Raw genomic sequence first — 20,695 nt, forward strand, 5'->3', positions numbered from 1 at the left:
AATAAAATAAAATATATAAATAAAATACAATGAAATAAAATTATTCAAATAAAACCATACAATAAATTATAGTCATGCAATGGTGCATGGGAAAAAATATAATAATTAAAAAAAAATTTATTTAAATGCTTGATTAAAAAAAAAAAAAAAAAAATATATATATATATATATATATATATATATATATATATATATATATATATATATATATATATATATATATATATATATAAAATATATATAAAATAAAATAAAATATTAGTTTGCAGCTAGATGGGCATCAGTCGCATAAAAAATATGCCATTAAATTCAATTAAATTCAATTAAATTCAATTAAATTCAATTAAACTTAATTCAATTCAATTTAATTATTAAATGATTAAATTATTATTAAATGCCCATCATCAATTTTTAACTATTCTATCTTTGTTATCTCACACACATAACACATCCATATTATACATTTACTGTAGATAATGTCGTCCAGTCAGCCTGACAGATAAACAAAACAACAACAGCTCCATCTCACTTGTTTACCCCATTGATTAAGGCACATCATAGAAATAAAGCCCCTCCACAATGATCTGCCCCTGTAGATACAACTAAATGTTCACGTTTAACATCAGAAACAGCAACTGAACGAAGGCAATGATCAAAGCTGAGAAGCGTCTGCATCAGATTCAGTATTTACACAGAACTAGACATCAGAACGTCATCAGAGACGAATGTATTTGGCTGACCTCTGGGTGAAGAAGTTAAGTCAAGTACAGATAGTGAGAGATAATGGTGTCTTACCCACACACTGCGTCCCGTTAACCCTGTCGAAACCTTTCGGGCAGCTGGCCTGACCATTCACACTGTTCCCTGAAGACACAACAGAATAACACAGATAAATAACACAATAATTAGCACATCATTCATCTTCAGACACAACAACACACAAGAAAAATGTGCTATCATCACGTTTAAAGAAGACCTAATGAGACCTAGGCTGATAGTTCACCCTAAAATTGTTGAAGCTAAAAACCTGTAACCATTGACTGACATAGTATTTGTCTTTCATACTATGGCAGTCAATGGTTACAGATGTTCAGCATTCTTCAAAATATCTTCTTTTGTGTTCAGCAAAAGAAACAAACTCATAAAGTTTGAAACAAGTAAAGGGTTACCAAAAAGTGAGTACATTTTCAGATTTTAGTGCGCTGTTCCTTTAAGTGTGTTAAAATATAGTCCTGAAAGTGTCTTTCTTTGGGTGGCATTTTATTTTATGCAACTTATATAATATCTGGGAGTATAGTTTCATAAAACAACCTTAAAGGGATAGCTCACCCAAAATTGTCAAAGCTGTAACCATTCACTAACATAGTAGAACAAAAACAAAGAAATATGAAAGTCAATGGTTACAGGTTTTCAGCATTCTTCAAAATATCTTCATTTGTGTTGAACAGAAGAAAGAAACTTAAATGGTTTGAAACAAGTAAGGGGTGGCAAAATAGTGAGCATATTTCTTTTCTTTTTTTTTTTTTAAACCTGTAACCATTGACTTCAAAAGTATTTGTTTTTCCTACTATAGAAGTCAATGGTTACAGGTTTTCAGCATTCTTCAAAATATCTTCTTTTGTGCTCAACAGAAAAAAAAAACTAGGAAATGTTTGAAACGAGTAAAAGGTGAGCTAATAGTGATTATATTTTCATTTTGTGGTGAACCTGTAACTGTTGACTGCCAAAGTATTTGTTTTTCCTACTAGGGAAGTCAATGGTTACAGGTTTTCAACATTCTTCAAAATATCTTCATTTGTGTTCAACAGAAGATAGAAACTAATACTATTTGAAACAAGTGAAGAATGACCAAAGAGTGAGTATATTTTCATTTTGTGGTGAAAATTTAACTATTTACTTCCATACTATTTGTTTTTCCCATGAAAGTCAATAGTTACAGGTTTTCAGCATTATTCAAAATGTCTTCTTTTCTGTTCAAAAGAAGAAAAAACTTATATAGTTTGCAACAAGGGTGACCAAATATTAAGCATATTTTCACTTTTTAGTGAACTTGTAACTATTGACCTCCATAGTATTTGTTTTTCCTACTTTAGAAGTCAGTAGTTACAGGTTTCCAGCATTCTTCAAAATATCTTCTTTTGTGATCAACAGAAGAATCTCTTAAAGGTTTGAAACAAGTAAAGGGTGAGCTAATAGTGAGTATATTTAAATTTTTTAGGTGAACCTGTAACCATTGACTTCCATAGTATTTGTTTTTTCTATGTTTTTAACATTCTTTAAAATATCTTCTTTGTGCTCAACAGAAGAAAGAAACCAATAAATGTTTGAAACAAGTAATAGGCTGAGCTAATAGCGAAGTTATTTTCTTTTTTGGTGAACCTGTAACCATTGACTTCCATAAAATTTGTCTTTCCTACTATGGAAGTCAATGGTTACAGATTTTCAACATTCTTCAAAATATCTTATTTTGTGTTCAACAGAAGAAACTCATACTGTAAATGTTTTAAAACAAGGTGAGCAAATAGTATGTTTTAATCTTGTGGTGAGCTTGTAACTATTGACTTCCACAGTATTTGTTTTCGTACAATGGAAGTCAATAGTTACAGGCTTTCAGCATTCTTCAAAATGTCTTCTTTTGTGTTCAACAATAGAAAGAAAATGTTTTGGGTTATTAAATAATGACAGAATTGTCTCTTTAAGATGCACATTGAATATATTTATTGTTCTGGTTTGCTCGTCTTCCAGCAGTGTGTTTGCCGCAGTGCCTCACAGAGAGGAAAAGTAAGTATTTGTCCCTGTGAGGTTGAATATTTGTGGCTCCGAGAAGCCAAAGATCTGGAGGGGTGTAACAGACGCCTCTATTGTTCCAGTCATCATTCAGCATCGGCTCAATGATTATATAACCATGTGCTTAACGTTATCAACCTCTCCGGGTCGCCAAGCAGTTATGAAAATACATGCTGGATAAATGTTCCTCTGCGTGAAGAGAAACAGAAGAGCGCTGGCTTTAAATCAATATTCATTCATTCATTCATTCATTTTTCTTGTTTATCAGAGGTCGCCACAGCAGAATCAATCGCCAACTATTTCAGCATAAGTTTTATGATTTGCCCTTCCAGCCACAACCCAGTACTGGAAAACACCCATACACACGCATTCACACATTTTCATACACTACTATATCTATCTATGTATCTATCTATCTATCTATCTATCTATCTATCTATCTATCTATCTATCTATCTATCTATCTATCTATCTATCTATCTATCTATCTATCTATCTATCTATCTATCCTTCTTTCTGTCTATCCATCCATTCATCCATCAATTTTTCTGTCTGTCTGTTTGTTCGTCCGTCCATCTATTCATCCACCCACCCATCCATCTTTCTATCCATCCATGCATCCATTCATCCTTCTTTCTGTCTGTCTGTCTGTCTATCCATCCACCCATCCATCCTTCCTTCCTTCCTTCCTTCCTTCCTTCCATCCATCCTTCCTTCATTCCATCCATCCATCTATCCATCCTTTCTTCTGTCTATCTCTCTGTCTGTCTGTCCATCCATCCATTCACCCACCCATATATCTTTCTATTCAACCATGCATCCATCCATCCATCTTTCTTTCTTTCTTTCCCTTCTTCCTTCCTTCCATCTGTCCATTCATTCATTCATTCATTCATTCATTCATTCATTCATTCATTCATTCATTCATTCATTCATTCAATCCTTTCTTTCTTTCTTTCTTTCTTTCCCTCCTTCCTTCCTTCCTTCCGTCCGTCCATTCATTCATTCATTCATTCATTCATTCATTCCTTCATTCATTTAATCCTTTCTTTCTTCCTTCCTTCTGTCCATCCATCCATCCATCCATCATCCATCCATCCATCCATCCATCATCCATCCATCCATCCATCCATCCATCCATCCATCATCCATCCATCCATCCATCCATCCATCCATCCATCCATCATCCATCCATCCATCCATCCATCATCCATCCATCCATCCATCCATCCATCATCCATCCATCCATCCATCCATCCATCCATCCATCCATCCATCATCCATCCATCCATCCATCCATCCATCCATCCATCCATCCATCATCCATCCATCCATCCATCCATCCATCCATCCATCCATCATCCATCCATCCATCCATCCATCCATCCATCCATCCATCCATCCATCCATCTATTCATTCATTCACATTTCACATTTATAGTGTTGGTGATGTTGGTGCAATTAAATGTCATCATTGAATGTCATGATTTATGATCGTGCATAGGCTCCTGTTGGGACAGATTGTATCCTCCATAAATAGCTATGACATGGCATGAAAACGGTCTCAACATGCATTATCTCAAAATCCATCATGGTTTCCATCATGTTTAGTCACTCTTATATTTAATAACTGATAGCGGCGCTGAGCTCAGTTTCTATAAGCGGCATGAAAGCAAATGCTGCATCTTTCATTGAGTGAATGAGGAATGTAAATATGCTGTAATGTTTATCCAGACGGCTGACGGCGACACCTCGACTGCTGAAATAATAATAATATAGTAGCAGGACTGCAGTCACAGTCTGCCAAAGAGCTGGCAAAGCTATATTTATCTCATGAAGTCATGCAGTTTCTGTTTTACAAGATAAACCCGGGTTTTTCTAGCCAGCTCAACTGATAGCAGTGAGTTTATGTGTTTAGTTGCCGGTTTGTGAGTACAGGAATGTACTGCTGTAAATGCTCAGACAGCTCACCTGTGTTGTTCAGGCTCATTGAAGATATGTGCCCAGGGCTACATTTTTGAGAACCAAGAAATATGTATCAGGAGCCACGTCTTTTTGCAGCTTTTGCTTTCATAAAGGGAAAACGGTGGCTCAGTTGTTAGCACTGTGGCCTTACGGCAAGAAGATCACTGGTTCGATTCCTAGATGGGCCAGTTGTTATTTCTGTGTGAAGTTTGGATGTTCTTTCCATGTTGGCGTGGGTTTCCTCCGGGGCTCTGGTTTTCCCCACAGTCTAAATGCTTGCGCTATAGGAGAATTGATGAACTAAATTGGCTGTAGTGTATGAGTGTAAATGTGAGAGTGTATGGGTGTTTCCCGGTACTGGGTTGCAGCTGCAAGGGCGTCCACTGCGTAAAACATATGCTGGAATTGATTCCACTGTGGTGAATAAGTGACTAAGCTGAAGGAAAATGAATGAATGTTTTCACAAATCAACTAGAAGTTGCCAAGTACATTTTTAAACAATCTCAAATACGTTACTGGGCCATGATCAGTTTCAACTATGTTTATTTACCATTTTCTTGCATTTTTTGTTGTTGTTGTTGGTTAGGGATATGTTTGGTTTTAACTATGTTTAGTTACAATATTCTTGGTGTAAATTAGCATTTAAAGGGGGGGGGGGGGGGCGTTAATGGCTAGGGTTATGTATGGTTTCAACTACGTTTATTTACAGTTTTCTTGAGGTGGGTTTTCTTTTTTGGGGATTTGAGGGGGCTTTAGGGTCATATATTTTTTACTAAGATATTTATATTATTTTTTGTGGCCGGGGTTAGGGGTTATGTATACATCCAACTGTGTTTATTAAAAAACTTCTTGGAGTGTGTTTGCGTTTTTGTGTGTGTGTGTGTTATGGGGTCTCGGGTGTTTTATAGTTGTATATGTACATGTGTTTTTATGTTACGTTGCGTATTTTTTACATCCCAAAGTCGACAGGTATGGTTTGTGCTCAGCCTGTGTTTGCTCTGACAGTATGGACTCACCTGAGATGGCGGGACAGAGCGTACACTCGTTGATTCCCCAGGCCTTCCCGACACCCCTGCAGCACATCTCCTGACTGCGCAGACCCGGCAGAGGAGAACTGCACTGTGAGACAGAGCACAAACACATGTAGAAGAATATACAAGTTAAATGAAACCCAATCAATCAATCAATCAATCAATCAATCAATCAATCAATCAATCAATCAATCAATCTATCTATCTATCTATCTATCTATCTATCTATCTATCTATCTATCTATCTATCTATCTATCCATCCATCCATCCATCCATCCATCCATCCATCCATCCATCCATCCATCTATCCTTCTATCTACAGTATGATTATTTAAATGAAATTTAATAAATTAATATATGTTAAATGAATGCTAATTATTTTATTTTTTCCATCAACCCCAACCCAAAAAAAAATGTATTACTATCACTATTACTATTTTCATCCGCTGTGAAAATCTTAAGTACAGCTAACTCTTTTCATCATTAACTTAAACAATAATGCATTTTAAATAAATCAAAAAGTGCTTCAGGGGTAGTTAGTGAGCATTTCTCACAACACTGTTTACATTTGCACAGCAGAAAATGCATTAATCAAAACAATTAGTACCAACTGCAAAAGCCAGCTGATAACCTGCAAAAGCGCGTCACATGCTCAAAATGGAGAGTTCATTTCTCAAAAGCAAGTATTGATGCCAATCAAAGTGTCACCAAGAAGGAAAGTCCTGACACCATTGTTGATGAACAAGATAGTCAAATGGCTTTGTCATGTTTTTATTACATCAGTTTACTCTGTTAATTAATTTGTTAATTAAAATGTGAATAGTGTTGTGAGAAGTGCACCATAGTCACACCTGTCAACCCTCCCGTTTTTCCCGGGATTCTCCCATATTTTACAATTCTATCCCGCTTTTTTTCCCTGTATTTCTCCCATATTTTCAGTCTTTCTCTGAAGGTTGTCAAATAACATTAAAGAGTCGAGCATACCTTTACGCATGCCATACTGCCGAACCACCAGAGGCCGCCCCTTGCTCTTAAATGTGAGTCTGTTCTGTGCTTTCGCTTTGTTCAGGCACGAAAACACTTTGAAATAAATATAAAAACAGCGCGATTTCCTTTCCTTTTCATTACAGGTGCCGTCATCCCTCCTATGCGATCCTCAAAACAGTCATATAGAGGTGCACGACAGTCAGCTGACGCACTCCATAGTGATAAACAGAGGGTGCTTCCCCAAGCAGATTCAGTACTCGTGATTTGAAGCGGAGGGAAAGTCTGGGTTTTAGGTGCGTGTTTGAACAGACAAATACACATAATTAATAATAATAATATCTAAAGATGTTGATCTTGGTGAGCTTTTTTTTTCAAACAACTAATTTCGTCTTAAATGTTAATAAACAGTTAGAAAAGCAGTCGAATGCTTTCATTTCAGTGTTAGATGTGTGCATTTTTAAAGTGACACCTGTTATTTAATGTAGTCAAACGAAAAACTCTAGATAAATAAGATTCATTCGTTGCTGTTTAATCAGAATGTGTTCGTTATACAGTGAAGAAAAGGTTATTGAGATTTGATAGCTGAACTATTTGCTAATGTATTTGCTGCTTATGTATATATTTATTTTTTCTTCTGTAAATAATAATAATAAAACATATTACTGACCATTTAACTGTTTATTTACAATGAAACAGCTCCAAATTAACATATTTAGGGGGGGTGGCACGGCTATCCCTTATTATAGTGGGCATATCCCTTATTTTCACATCCCAATGTTGACAGGTATGACCAAAGCCACTGAGAAAAACTGTGATAAAGGCTTTTTAAAACAAAAAAACCTTTTCGAGTGCATTTAATGCATTTAAATTTAGCTGCAAATGAGATGCACTTTAGCAACTAAAAAACTTTCAATTCAGCTCAGACTCATGCATATTTTTTTTCTTTTAAATAAATAAACACTACAATAAAATGTAATCCTTTCTCTAAAAGGTATGCACTGCATTCATCTTACTTTATGTAACTACTTTTACGTTTTGTCTCTTCTCTGACCTCGTTTGTGAAAACTCTTCAGCAACATGAGCAAATAAAAACTCCTGCAAGATGAACCTCTCCGGCCTCGTGTTCAGGCCTCAGGGAATCTGTCTCTGTAATAAGAGCACCGCAATCTGCTAAACAATCTGCAATAAACACACTTCAACACGGGCTAATACGCAGGGTGGTGACGGAAGTTGTTTTCGGTACACTGAGTAACCAACATTTGCAGCTCAGCATGATCACATCATTATATTTGACCATAAACAAGTCGTACTCAATTTACCCGGCATTATCCAGACTCGGATGAGGCTCATTTCTGTTCCAGCTGCAACCAAACCAGATGCTCTACTGCTAAAATATAAGGAAGGTTTGTAAGCGAACCTGTCCATTGCGGACTTCTCTGAAGCAGTATTTGAAGCCGGATGACTCTGTGTAGACTGAATCTCCACGTATGGTCTGGGCTTGAATGATGCGCGGTGGCGGCGCCTCAGATCTTTCTCCCGGTAACTGATGTGAACGGGCCCCAGAAAGACCCGCGGACCAGGTTACGGTTTCTGAGTGTTCGTGAACTGTTGGGCCGTAACCCACTTTCAGCACCTGGTGGATTTTCACACTGGCTTCTGGAGGATGCTGGACTCGAACCTTCACCATTGGGGAAACTGAAGGACAGAGACACCAATCAGACACAGAAACACACAATGAAGGCTTTCATCATGTAATCATCTCTGAAACAGCGTAAAACTTGCTTTTTTATTCCCACTAGCAGATTAAGCAAGGTCAGAAAATGAACATGAGGATGGTTTGAAATTTATGATGACACTTTAGTGGAGGTAAACTATTGCCTGACTATTATTAAGATATTAACTGGTTATTAGCACTTATGAAGTACAGTGTGATCTTATGTTACATTCCTGATATCTACATTTACATTTAGTCATTAAGCAGACGCTTGTATCCAAAGCGACTTACAAATGAGGACAAGGAAGCAATTTACACAACTATAAGAGCAACAATGAATAAGTGCTGTAGGCAAGTTCCAGGTGTGTAAAGTGTAAGAAGGAAAGCATTAGTAATTTTTTTTTTCTGTAGTACAGTTAGCAGTGGAGCCAGAGAGGCAATTGCAGATTAGGAAGTGAAGTGGAGACTAAATAGTTGAGTTTTTAGTGGTTTCTTGAAGACAGCGAGTGACTCTGCTGTTCTGATGCAGTTCGGGAGTTCATTCCACCAACTGGGCAGATTGAGCGTGAGAGTTCGGGAAAGTGATTTCTTCCCTCTTTGGGATGGGACCACGAGGCGACGTTCATTCACAGGACGCAAGTTTCTGGAGGGCACATAGATCTGCAGAAGTGAGAGCAGATAAGAAGGAGCAAAGCCAGAAATCGCTTTGTAAGCAAACATCAGAGCTTTGAATTTGATGCGAGCAGCAACTGGCAGCCAGTGCAAACGGATGAGCAGCGGAGTGACATGTGCTCTTTTAGCTTCATTAAAGACCACTCGTGCACTGCAAAAAATGCTTTTCTTGCTTAAATTTTTTTTGTTTCTAGTCCATACATCTAAAAATTCCTAAATTAAGAAGAATTTTCTAGACAAAAAAAACATATTGTCGTGTTTTCAGAAATAATATGCCAATATTAAGTGAGTTTTTCCTTAAAACAAGTTAAAAAATCTGCCAATGGGGTCAGCAAAATTATCTTACGTCAAAAGAAAAAACAAGATTAATTTGTTCACCCCATTGGCAGATTATTTTGTATGTTTTAAGGAAAAACTCACTTAATATTGGCATATTATTTCTCAAAACAAGATAATATGTTTTGCTTGTCTAGAAAATGCTTCTTGATATAAGACATTTTAGATATTTAGACTAGAAACAAGACAAAAAATCTAAGCAAGAAAAGCATTTTTTGCAGTGCGCTGCTGCGTTCTGGAGCAGCTGAAGAGGTTTGACAGAGTTAGCTGGAAGCTCGGCTAGTAGAGAGTTGCAATAGTCCAGTCTGGAGAGAACAAGAGCTTGGACAAGGAGTTGAGCTGCATGTTCAGATAGGAAGTGTCGGATCTTTCTGATGATGTAGAGATTTGGGATGTGGTAAACGGGAGATTGGCATCATGGATGTGCAGCCGACAAATCTGCAGCAACTGTGTGATGCTATCATGACAATATGGAGCAAAATCTCTGAGGAATATTTCCTGTAGCTTGTTGAATCTCTGCCACGAAGGATTAAGGCAGATCTGGAGGCAAAAAGGGGGTCCAATCCGGTACTAGTAAGGTGTACCTAATAAAGTGGCCGGTGAGTGTATATAGATTTGTCCTTTTTCAACTGAATGGAGGTTTAACTGTAACATCAGTGTTATTGAACTGAACTGAATCAACAATGACTAAAACTGAATAATTACACTATTGTCTTCTGCAAAGACGAATGGTAACAGTTTCCAAATTGATGATCTTTTCCAAATTAACAGTTATTATCAAGTTTGATGTTTTGTCAAGTGAAGCTGCTTCAAGTCTGTATTATAGGAAAAGAAAGTATGATTAAAAAAATATACCATATTTTTGGACTGATTATGTCTGTGCTGTGGTACACTGCATTATAAAGCATTTAATGCATGATAAAATTAAATGATAAAGTATTTATAAGTCGCATCTGCTAAATAACTAAATTAAGTAAAAACAACAAACAAACAAAAAACAGATTGACATTAAAATAATAGTGGAATTAAACATGGAAATACAAAAACACAGACCTATGTTTGTGTATTTGTGTTGGTAAATGAAAGATGCATGCTGTCCAGGAGGGTTTTATTCCTGTGCAACATGCCTGTAATCATTGCAAATTATTACCTTTCACCCTAAAACTTTCCCTTTACTGTATAGTTCTGAATTTAAAACGACATTTACACACACAGAGGACAGATCAATAAAAGTTGCATGGTTTTAATGCATGTAGCGTCTCTCACACAAACAGACTGAGAGTCCGAAATAACAGCGGCAGAATGACTAGCTGGGATCTCTACAAACAGAGCCCTCATTCTCCAGAAACGTGTTCGAGCTGTGAGTCATCATTATACCTCCAGCCTTTCACAGATTAAACTTGGCAAAAGCCCTGTCCAGATTCCCTCCGAGAGAAACCCCTCCTCGCCTAACATGCAGTAAACACAGCGCCAGTGCTTTTCCAGTCCTCTGTGTTTTATAAAAGATGATCTGAGGTCTGAAGACAATGCAGAAATGTCTGTGAGATAATAAAGGGCTGGAAAAGATGGCTCTTGTTTGTTTGGACGAACCCCATCTGGAACATCAGGTTCAGTTCGGGATTCGGAGTGTTACACAACAGCGTTTAGCACTCATAACCCTAATCCAACTTACTGATGATTACACAATAAGACTGCTTTTAGTCTTCTTGGGAAAAGCTGCGGGGGTTATACTGGCACCTTGCACCAAAAATCAGAGTAAAACAATAATAACTCAAATGGGTGGCAGCACTGTCGCCTCAAAGCAAGTACTGTTGGGTCAGTTGGCATTTCTGTGTGGAGTTTGCATGCTCTTTTCGCGTTGGTGTTTCCCACACAGTCCAAACACATGCGCTATAGGGAAATTAAATAAGCTAAATTGTGCATAGTGTATGAGTGTATGAGTGTTTGTGTGAATGAGTGTGAATAGATGTTTTCTAGTACTGCATTGCAGCTGGACTAAGCCAAAGAAAAATTAATGAAATAATAATAATAATAATAATAATAATAATAATAATAATAATAATAATAATAATAAATACTACAACTAATAATAACTATAATAATAATAATAATAATAATAATAATAATAATAAATACTACAACTAATAATAATGATAATAATAATAAAAATAATAATATTAACTATAATAATAATAATAATTAATAACAACAGTATTATTATTATTATTATTATTATTAATAATAATAACAACGACGACGACAATAATAATTATGATGATGATGATGATGATGATGATAATAATAATGATGATGATGATGATAATAATAATGATGATGATGATGATGATAATGATGATGATGATGATAAATAATAATAATAATAATAATAATAATGATGATGATGATGATAATAATAATGATAATGATGATGATGATGATGATAATGATGATGATAAATAATAATAATAATAATAATGATGATGATGATGATGATGATAAATATTAATAATAATAATAATGATGATGATGATGATGATGATAAATAATAATAATAATGATGATGATGATAAATAATAATAATAATAATAATAATAATAATAATAATGATGATGATGATAATGATGATAAATAATAATAATAATAATAATAATAATAATAATAATAATAATAATAATAATAATAATAATAATAATGATGATAATGACGATGATGATGATGATGATGATGGTGATGATGATAAATAATAATAATAATAATGATAATAATAATAATAGTAATAAAGCCCTAACAGTATTTCTCTAAAAAAATGAATAGTACAGTTTTATTCAGCCTAGACTAAAAAACTTGTTCGAACTATGTGTTTAAAATGAGTTAAAACCCCACAAATGTTCTTAAGGACAATTGAATTGTTTTATGTCTAATCTACTTAACTTACTGTTATTGATTTGTGTTGGGACAACATGAATGAATTGTGTGCATCCCTGCATTTTTTACAGTTTTAAAGTACCATTATTTATTTGTTCTTTGTAACTAAACACGTTTACACCAATCCAAATGCACTGAAAATGCAACTGTGGTTGAAACAGCTGTTTCTGGTTTTTAATTAAAGGGTCAGTTCACCCAAAAATGAAAATTACAGGTAAGTCACAGTTTACTTATCTTCCACTTGTTCCAGACCTGTTTGAGTTTCCTTCGTGAACACAAAGAAAGATACACTGAAGAATGCTTGAAAAAACAACCACTGACCTCCATATTTTTGCAGCTCTATTCTAACATTTTGTTTTTGTGTTAAATAGAAGAATGCACTAAAGTTAAGAACTGCTTATGTGTGTGAGTAAATGCAGGGGAAGTATTTATTTTTGGGTGAACTGTCCCTTTAAGTTCATCTCTTTAAGAGACATACAGTATATTATTAACGCAACCCAGGTTCATTAAGGATATGTACTCTTGTATATATTTCTGGAGAGCACGAAATACATCCCAGGAGTTGGATTGTTTGCAACTTGAATATATTTTATTTACACCACCAATCATTTCCTGTTGTTGTTTTCAAAGTGAGTTTAAAATCAATAGTATATTATTACAAACATGAATCAGATGAGATAAAATCACGTTTTAATCTTCTCTGAGCAATGTTTAATCGCTTATATACCCTGCAGCAGACTTGCACAACACATCTCATTTAAGCCAAAATCAACATATCTAGTAATTAACCACATTTTTAGGACTGGGGCATGTACAGGATGCTCATGATAAAATCTAACTTCCTCTGATACTGCTTTAAAGATAAAGATAATTAATAAAATTACAATTTCTGGACATCACGGGTCAAATTTGAACAAAGAATGCTATTCTGACTTAGATTTGTTGCCTTATTTTATGTCTAAATATCTAACAATTCTTAAATCAAGAAGCATTTTCTAGACAAGCAAAAAATACTGTTTTGTTTTTAGAAATAATGAGGCAAAATTAAGTGAGCTTTACCTTAAAACAAGCTAAATAATCTGCCAATGGGGTAAGCAAAGTAATCTAATTGCAAAGCAAAAACAAGATTATTTTTCTTACCACATTGGCAGATTGTTTTGCTTCTTCTATAAGTAAAACTCACTTAATTTTGACTCATTATTTCATAACAATATTTTTTGCTTGTCTAGAAAATGCTTCTTGATTATGCATTGCTAGATATTTTGACTTAAAAATAGGTCAAAATATCAACTTTATTGATTTTAAAAACAACTTTATTGTGTTTTACCTACATTACTGTCATGTTTACCAGCGAACAACCACCAGATGTCGCTGGTAAACACACACACACACCTAGAACTACACTTTTCCTGGACTACAACTTCATACATGCTCTTCGCCCACACACCTGCTTTCTCATTTAGCTTGATTTACATTCACACCTGAGGACTTTCAGAGACTGATTACACACAGTATTTAGCAGCACACACACTCATTCACATTGCCGAGTCTTGTTCACTGTATAGTAGCATTACAACGCGCTTTCCTTGTCTTGTTTTCCTGTTTTGAACCTAGCCTTGTTTATTTAGTTATCCTTGTCTGCCGCCTGCCTTTCAACCTTTTGATTGTTAAACTGACTACGATTCTGGATTGTCCTCACATACCTGTTTGCTCCCGTATGGACCACTGCTTGCCTGACTGTGAATAAACCTGCATATTGGATCCTACCTTCTGTTGTGGTGTTACTCCCCGGCGTTACAGAAGACTCGGCCACAAAATGGATCCAGCAGGAATTCAACTCATGCGTCTTCGTCAGGGAGATCGCCCCATCGAAGAATACGTGGAGGACTTTATTCAGGTAGCCCACCTTACAGCTTTGGACAATTTGTGCCAGATGATATTTTTCCATGGCGGGTTATCTGAACCTCTGTATTCATGTATACCACTGTACGAACCCCACTGGACATTGGAAAAATACATTGATCTTGCACTACAAATGAGTGGGTCTCCCTTCACTGTTGGCAAGGTGGAGGACACCCCTAAATATTTTTTGGGGGGGGGCAAAGGACAGCAAGACCCGCTGGCAACGGGGCTTGCTGCTCATTCCACCACCACACACACAGCTCAGAAAATGGCCGCATCTAGTCCTCCAGCTCACAAGATGGCCGACTCCAGTCCTCCAGCTCACAAGATGGCCGACTCCAGTCCTCCAGCTCACAAGATGGCCGACTCCAGTCCTTCAGCTCACAAGATGGCCGACTCCAGTCCTCCAGCTCACAAGATGGCCGACTCCAGTCCTCCAGCTCACAAGATGGCAGACTCCAGTCCTTCAGCTCACAAGATGGCCGACTCCAGTCCTCCAGCTCACAAGATGGCCGACTCCAGTCCTCCAGCTCACAATGTGGTCACAACCAGCCCTCCAACTCACAATGTGGTAAATGCCAATCTGCCACTAGCTCACAAGATGGTTTCCTGTTCCTTGTCCGTTCCTGCCATAGTTCCTGTTCTAGTTCCTGAAATGCCATCAACTGAGCCCCTAGAATGGCCTCCACCACCTGAGTTACCAGAGCTGCCAGAGCTGCCACCGCCAGAGCTGCCACCGCCAGAGCTGCCAGACCCTCCAGAGCTGCCAGACCCTCCAGAGCTGCCAGACCCTCCAGAGCTGCCAGACCCTCCAGAGCTGCCAGACCCTCCAGAGCTGCCAGACCCTCCAGAGCTGCCAGACCCTCCAGTGCTGCCAGACCCTCCAGTGCTGCCAGACCCTCCAGAGCTGCCAAAGCTGCCAGATCCTCCAGAACTGCCAGTGCCGCTGCCGCCAGAGCTGCCAGAGCCACCGCCACCTGAACCTCCAGAATGGCCACCGCCTCCTGAGCTCGCTGAATGGCCGCCGCCTCCTGAGCTCGCTGAATGGCCACCGCCTCCTGAGCTCACTGAATGGCCGCCTCCTGAGCTCACTGAATGGCCGCCGCCGCCTGAGCTTCCTGAATGGCCGCCGTCTGAGCTTCCTGAATGGCCGCCGCCTGAGCTTCCTGAATGGCCGCTGCCGCCTGAGCTTCCTGAATGGCCACCGCCTCCTGAGCTTCCTGAATGGCCGCCGCCTCCTGAGCTTCCTGAATGGCCGCCGCTTCCTGAATGGCCGCCGCTTCCTGAATGGCCGCCGCCTCCTGAGCTTCCTGAATGGCCGCCGCCTCCTGAGCTTCCTGAATGGCCGCCGCCTCCTGAACTCCCTGAACGGCCGCCGCCGCCTGAACTCCCTGAACGGCCGCCGCCGCCTGAACTCCCTGAACGGCCACCGCCTCCTAAGCTTCCTCAATGGTCGCAGCCTCATGATCCAGGGCCACTGCAGTTCCACGCTCCAGGCCCTCCGCAGCTCCACGCTCCAGGCCCTCCGCAGCTCCACGCTCCAGGCCCTCCGCAGCTCCACGCTCCAGGCCCTCCGCAGCTCCACGCTCCAGGCCCTCCGCAGCTCCACGCTCCAGGCCCTCCGCAGCTCCACGCTCCAGGCCCTCCGCAGCTCCACGCTCCAGGCCCTCCGCAGCTCCACGCTCCAGGCCCTCCGCTGCTCCACGCTCCAGGCCCTCCGCTGCTCCACGCTCCAGGCCCTCCGCTGCTCCACGCTCCAGGCCCTCCGCTGCTCCACGCTCCAGGCCCTCCGCTGCTCCACGCTCCAGGTACGCCCCCGCTGCATGGTCCTGGCCCTCCATCCCTCCCCCTGTTCCGCCTCCGCTCCACCTCCCGCCTGAACAGTATTAGGAGTGTCTGGAAGCCACTCCTTAGAGGGGGGGCTCTGTCATGTTTACCAGCGAACAACCACCAGATGTCGCTGGTAAACACACACACACACCTAGAACTACACTTTTCCTGGACTACAACTTCATACATGCTCTTCGCCCACACACCTGCTTTCTCATTTAGCTTGATTTACATTCACACCTGAGGACTTTCAGAGACTGATTACACACAGTATTTAGCAGCACACACACTCATTCACATTGCCGAGTCTTGTTCACTGTATAGTAGCATTACAACGCGCTTTCCTTGTCTTGTTTTCCTGTTTTGAACCTAGCCTTGTTTATTTAGTTATCCTTGTCTGCCGCCTGCCTTTCGACCTTTTGATTGTTAAACTGACTACGATTCTGGATTGTCCTCACATACCTGTTTGCTCCCGTATGGACCACTGCTTGCCTGACTGTGAATAAACCTGCATATTGGATCCTACCTTCTGTTGTGGTGTTACTCCCCGGCGTTACAATTACGTTGAAGATATTCAGTAACAAAGGTATTTTCATTTTGTTTTTGCTTTTTTTGACGTAACTTAAGACAGAAACTAATGAACACAACAAATATTAAAAAGAAAAAGAAATGGATCAAATGATGAAATAAAATAAATAAAATACAATAAAATAAAAAAACAAAATACAATAAAATAAATACAATAAAATAAAATAAAACTAAATAAAATGAAAAAATATAATAAAAGAAATAAAATAAAATACATAAACAAAACAAAACAGAATAAATAGAATAAAATTTAATAAATTAAATTAAATTAAATTTAATACAAAAATACAATAAAATAAATTAAATAAAACAAAACAAAATAAATTAATTAAATTAAAACTAAACAAATTAAAAACAATCCAAAATAAAATAAAACAAAACTAAATAAAACAAAACAAAATAATACAAATTAAATAAAACAAAATAAAAAAAACTAAATCAAATAAAACTGAATAAATAAAATAAAACTAAATAAATAAATAAACAAAATTAAATAAATAAGAAAATAAAATGTTTTGATTTTTAAATTTAATTTGTATTTATTATTTAATTAATTCTTTTCCTTTTTCTTTTTTATAAAGGTAATTTGTTTCTGTGTTATGTTGGTTTGTGGTAAAAAAAAAAAAAAAAAATAAACGAAAATATGGGTTATTAAAGATTCTCAATATGGGTTATTAAAGGGTCCCATATTTGGTCTGGTTGATCCTCTGAGAAAATATTTGAATGTTTCTATTTTCAAAAATAACATTACATCACTAAGCCAAAGTGAGAGTTTAATCAGCATTGGTGATTTTCACTCTACAGGAATTCTTCTTCTAACTATTAACAAAACTCACTTTCGACATTATTTCTGAAAACAAGACAGTATTTCTTCTTGTCTAGAAAATGTCTTGATTTAAGAATTTGTATATATTTGGACAAGAAAAAAGACCAAAACATCAAGAAAGAAGCGCATTTAAATGAATATACATTGGCTTTGAAACATGTTTTGAAGTATGTCTTATCAGAAAGTCCGGGTTGAGGATTTTTAGCTACGCAGAGGTGATTGTAATTCTTCTCTCTGCCAAATAAATGAGCTCTGTGGTCACTCCTCTATGAAATGACGGATGGAAACACAGTTATCATTACTAGCTGATTAAATAAAACAAACTCAACAAATAAACATGCAGTGCAGCAACAGGAGAGTCTGTGTCATGTCACTGACCGACTGCTGTCATTCATTCAGTCATTTTCCTTCAGCTTAGTCCCTTTTTTATCAGGTGTCACCACAGTGGAATAAACCACCAACTACTCAAGCATATGTTTTTTTTATGCAGTGGATACCCTTCCAGCTGCAACTCAGTGATGGGAAACACCCATACACACTCATTCACACACACACACTCATATACTACAGCCCATTTAGTTCATCAATTCCCCAAATAGCGCATGTGTTTGGACGGTGGGGGAAACCGGAGCACCCGGAGGAAACCCACAATTAAAAACAGCTTTTATTCAAGCTGAAATAAAATTAATAGGACTTTCTCCAGAAGAAAAAATATTATAGGAAATACTGTGGAAAATTCCTGAATCTGTTCAACATCATTTGGGAATTATTTAGGAAAAATACAGGAGGGCGAATAATTCTGACTTCAGCAGTAAGCAGGCGAGAGTGTCCACTCACCATCAGTGTTGATCTGCTCAGGCGTCTGAAGCGGCAGGATATATTCGGACGTCATCGCCTGATTGGCTGAATCCGCAGCACCTGACTCTGGCTTCTCGATGTCATTGGTGGAGGTGGTGGTGGAGACGGGGATGTGGCAGAACTTCCCGGCGAAATTTGGCGGACAGTGACACTGATCCTTCTGAACACACACTCCTCCGTTCTTACACAACATCGGACACAAGACTGACAGGAGAAACAGAGAGAGAGAATCACAACACTGTTATGATGTGTTTAACGGTCATCATAAACATTCATTTACCATCTTAGTCCCTTATTTATCAGGGGTCGCCACAGCGGAATGAATCGCCAACTATTCCAGCATATGTTTTACACACCCACACACACTCATTCACACACACACTCATAAACTACGGCCAATTTAGTTCATCACTTGCAATATAGCGCATGTTTGGACTGTGGGGGAATCCAGAGCACTCGGAGGAAACCCACACTAACACCGGGAGAACATGCAAACTCCACACAGAAAATGACAACTGGCCCAGCTGGGACTCGAACCAGCAACCTTCTTGCTGTGAACCCACCGTGTCGCCAGTGTTGGGGAAATTTACTTTTGAAAGTAATCCATTACAATATTAAGTTGTATTGCGTTACTTTTGAGTTACTTTTATGTTACTTTTGCATTACTTTTGCATGACGTTCGAGTTACTTTTGAGTTACTTTTGAGTTACTTTTGAGTTACTTTCGTGTTACTTTTGAGTTACTTTTGAGTTACTTTCGAGTTACTTTCGAGTTACTTTTGTGTTACTTTTGAGTTACTTTTGAGTTACTTTCGAGTTACTTTCGAGTTACTTTGTGTTACTTTCGAGTTACTTTCGAGTTACTTTGTGTTACTTTCGAGTTACTTTCGAGTTACTTTGTGTTATTTTCGAGTTACTTTTGACTTACTTTTGTGTTACTTTTGAGTTATTTTTGTGTTGCTTTCAAGTTACTTTTGAGTTACTTTTGTGATACTTTCAAGTTACTTTTGAGTAACTTTTGTGATACTTTCAAGTTACTTTTGAGTAACTTTTGTGTTACTTTCAAGTTACTTTTGAGTTACTTTTGAGTAACTTTTGTTACTTTTGAGTTACTTTTAAGTTACTTTTGAGTTACTTTTGAGTAACCTTCGAGTTACTTTTGAGTTACTTTTGTGTTACTTTCGAGTAACTTTTGAGTTACTTAAACCTTAAACCCTACTTTAGTACTTTTTTTTTTAGTAAAGTAAAATCTGGCGCCACGGTGGCTCAGTGGTTAGCACTGTCACCTCACAGCAAGAAGTTAGCTGGTTCAAGTCTCGGCTGGGCCAGCTGGCATTTTTGTGTGGAGTTTGCATGTTCTCCCCATGTTGGCATGGGTTTCCTCCGGGTGCAAAATAGGAAAATGAATGAAGTAAATTCACTGTCCATTGAGACAATCCCCCTTTTTCTTTTTTCAATGCATTCAAAATAATGAACACATTCTCTCATCGAGTGCAAGATTCCACTTTAATATTAGTTCAGCAATTAATTTTTTAAAAGCTCTAACTAACTTGCATTTTGCACTAAAATACACAAAAAAAAATGACTGCTTGTGCGAGGTGTTTGTTATGCAGTGTATTTGGGTGCGGGACAGTAAATTTGACATTATTCTCTCTTCTTGCTGCCGTTATCAGTCTCACACTATTTTTTTCTTTTTCTGAAAGTCTTGATAACACTATTGTGGAGTTTTTCTTTTATTATTTGGTAACACTTTTTTCTGATGGTCTATTAAAGTATTAGTAGACGGTCTGCTTAATATCTGTTATTACTGCTGCTAAACAGACATTTACCAGACTACAAGAAACTTGGCAAGTACATGACAACTAACCCTAACCCCAACCTAACAGTCTACTTATAATCTAATGAGAATTAGTTGGCATGTAGATGCAATGTAACTTAATTCAACAGACGGACCATCAAAATAAAGTGTGACCTATTATTTCAGTAAATAGGACTGTAAACAAATGATTAGTTGTACTCTCCTATTCACTGCGCTCTAAGTTCACTCAACTATGACGACTTCCGCTACTGAGGAACCCGGATATGTGAAAAGGGCTCATAAAAACACAGCAAATCCCTCATCAATGACTTCATCCATCTCTCAACCGCATGAGGAAAAAAGGAAATTACGCAATTGTTTGCTATTAAAACCGTTATTGTGCTTTAGACGAAAGATTCAGAATGAATGTTGAGTCTTGGTTTACTGCCTCTCAAAAATGGAAAGTTTCTAATAAA

General features: G+C 37.8%; 1 protein-coding gene across 8 annotated transcripts in view; it reads right to left on the reverse strand.

Annotated features, from left to right (window-relative positions):
• Positions 1 to 20,695, reverse strand: part of ltbp4 (latent transforming growth factor beta binding protein 4) — a 121,975-nt gene that overhangs the window by 46,849 nt on the left and 54,431 nt on the right. For all 8 annotated transcript variants that reach the window (XM_087293410.1, XM_087293409.1, XM_087293412.1 and 5 more), the window contains 4 exons: positions 18,402 to 18,626; positions 8,189 to 8,466; positions 5,769 to 5,871; positions 796 to 864 (listed from right to left, as the gene is read on the reverse strand). In XM_087293410.1, the coding sequence (XP_087149536.1) occupies positions 796 to 864; positions 5,769 to 5,871; positions 8,189 to 8,466; positions 18,402 to 18,626 (675 nt within the window). The remainder of the gene's footprint in view (positions 1 to 795; positions 865 to 5,768; positions 5,872 to 8,188; positions 8,467 to 18,401; positions 18,627 to 20,695) is intronic.

Source organism: Danio rerio, chromosome 18 (assembly GCF_052040795.2).
Source record: "Danio rerio strain M-AB ecotype USA chromosome 18, GRCz13ab, whole genome shotgun sequence".
Taxonomy (NCBI): Eukaryota; Metazoa; Chordata; class Actinopteri; order Cypriniformes; family Danionidae; genus Danio; species Danio rerio.